Source organism: Ceratina calcarata, unplaced genomic scaffold (genome assembly GCF_001652005.2).
Source record: "Ceratina calcarata isolate Rehan_Ccalc_2016 unplaced genomic scaffold, ASM165200v1 scaffold388.2, whole genome shotgun sequence".
Taxonomy (NCBI): Eukaryota; Metazoa; Arthropoda; class Insecta; order Hymenoptera; family Apidae; genus Ceratina; species Ceratina calcarata.
The window spans coordinates 113,704-116,059 of NW_017162104.1; the positions used below are offsets into that span (position 1 = coordinate 113,704).

At 42.2% G+C, this 2,356-nt stretch overlaps 1 protein-coding gene and 1 long non-coding RNA gene across 2 annotated transcripts in view; both read left to right on the forward strand.

The window, feature by feature from the left end:
- Positions 1 to 2,353, forward strand: part of LOC108625995 (serine-rich adhesin for platelets) — a 5,248-nt gene extending 2,895 nt beyond the window's left edge. Inside the window, exons 3-4 of the mRNA XM_018026387.2 lie at positions 1,486 to 1,803; positions 1,990 to 2,353. Of these exons, the coding sequence (XP_017881876.1) occupies positions 1,486 to 1,803; positions 1,990 to 2,353 (682 nt within the window). The remainder of the gene's footprint in view (positions 1 to 1,485; positions 1,804 to 1,989) is intronic.
- Positions 32 to 1,320, forward strand: LOC108626005 (uncharacterized). Its single transcript, XR_001916671.2, has 3 exons — positions 32 to 432; positions 516 to 688; positions 1,111 to 1,320. It is a non-coding gene; the product is annotated as an uncharacterized LOC108626005 (long non-coding RNA).
- Positions 2,354 to 2,356: the final 3 nt, after the last annotated feature.

Below are 2,356 nucleotides of genomic sequence, written 5' to 3' on the forward strand. Positions count from 1 at the left end.
ATTATTAACAATGTTCTTCCGACGTCTGATTTCTTTTTAAAAAATGCATTTCTAAAGTGCATAAACTTTTGGAATTGATTGTATAGCCAATACATCCTTAAAATAAACAGTTCAAGGACTCCTGCCATGACCAAAGGATCAGAGATAAAAAAGGTAAGAGTAGAAAAAGCGTGAGGGCGTCGAAGAAGAAATCGTCGCACTACAGCAAAGTGGAGAGCAAGCACTCCAGGTTCGACTGCAGACAGACGCATCGGCTGCGAAAGCACGCGGCCGCGATCAGGTTGCAACAGGAACGCGAGGACATACGGAATTATTTACTACAATTGGAACGCACTCGATTAGAGTATGGGCCGGGCGAGTCCGCGACCACTAATCCTATCACTGCCTTCAGAAGACTCGAGTTTCCAAGAATTGAGGCTTTCGCGAGACCCGGTGAGCGATTTTTAATTCCCAAATTCTAATTACGTGAGAAAAATTATAATACTAATTACATATTTTATTATTTTGGTATTTAGACGCAGAGGAGGCTAGTCTGAAACCGAGATATGAGACTACTGGACTACGAGAGAGAATTCTGATGATTAAACAGTGGCTGAAAGATCAATATATTCTTTACAGAGATTATAGCAATCTGGCACAAACGATCAACTCGAAATATATTCCTGCCAGCCTAGAAGATGCGAAAAAGGTATGTCTCATTTGTATCGCAAAAATATTCTGAACAAGACAACGCTGAGATTTCCAATGTAATAACTGCAACTCATAGAACGTTTGATCTACGTTATCGAAATCTCTGATAGAACGTTCGCGTATAAACAGACAGTTGAAAGTACAAGGAAGATAAACGTGATATTACCTGAACAAAGTTTACGTAAATCCTAAGGTAGTTCCTGCGTTCCAAACTCGAAACAAATGGCCATTCGCGTGATCAATTTTCACGGTGCGCCATTGTAGTACTGTTTGGAGCAAAAACCGAAGTAACGACCGGTAGGAAGTATATAGGAAACACGTGTGAGACAATGGAAAGAGAACGTCGAGGAAATAACCGGGATTCTCCGAGTGTTTTTCGGCGGATTCGAAAGTTTTTAACGAGATAATCTTGTTTTTCAGACGATTCGTCAGTTGCAGAGAGCAACGGTCGAGACGAGGTGACCGGTCCTTTCTATGAACGCGGCTGGAACCGGCACGTGCCGCGCTGTTAAACGGAATAGTGAGCGGCGTTTGTTGTATCGCGTTACTTCCTTCGTGGCGATCGTGTGTGCCTTTTCCCCCTGTCCTGTACCAGTTTCGTCGAATAAACTCGTCTTGAATTTCTACTAATTCGTTTACTAATTCTTTTATCTACGATTGCTACCTGATCCCCATTATCTCTAATTTTTAATATATTTATCATCTACTCTTATCTGTTATATCTATTAATCTTACTCGGATGAAGATACGATAATTCTATATATAAACGTTAACGATTTAATTTCTATTTAATAGAGATAAGGAGATAGTGGAACTGATTCCTCCGAAAGTGATGCAGAGTACGAGCGAGTGTGATATCGGGCTCGACGAGGAGTTGTCTAACTACGTAAAGAAAACAGAAAACGTGGACGACACGGTGCCGATCACGCTTCTCAAGTTATCTAAACTTATGCCACCGGTGAAAAGACACGCTAGGAGGGGAAAGAGGCACCGGAAGTCGTCGAACGAAAACATTGAGGCGAAAACGGAGTCACCGGTCCCCTCCGAACACGAGAAGCTGACGGAACGTAAAGAGGCTACAGCTGATACAGTGGAGCAAGAGGAATCTCTCATGTAAACAGCAATTTTACGTTTTACATAATGCATACCACAGAGGGGGGATTACTAGAGTGGCAGACTTATGGGGGTCTGTGTCGTACGAAAAACTCAGCAATTTTTTATCAGCACCCATAAAGTGTCACTTAATCATACTTAACTCATTAAATATCATAGTTAGAAGAGAAATATGAATATTTACAGTGAAAAGAAAGATGAGGAATCATCTTCCCCGAAACTAGAGGAAGACAGAAATAAGAGCGATGAAAGAGTAACGGAATCAAGAATAGAGTTGGAGAATCACGAGCCGCGGACGATATCCAGCGAGGAGAAATTTTTAAGGGAAACTCCGATAAAGTCGGACGTGACCAGCACATTGAGGAAACTGAACAAGGATGCCATAAACGCGATCGTCAGGAGGCAGAAGATCCACGGATCGAGCAACAAGCACAAACATTGCAAAAATTGCGGAACAGTCGTAACGCTTCCGACGGCGGATAAATCCAGGAACGAAGCCGACGACAGTGACTCGTCCGTAGAAAACATGAAAACGGTAAACAAGGCATAGAAA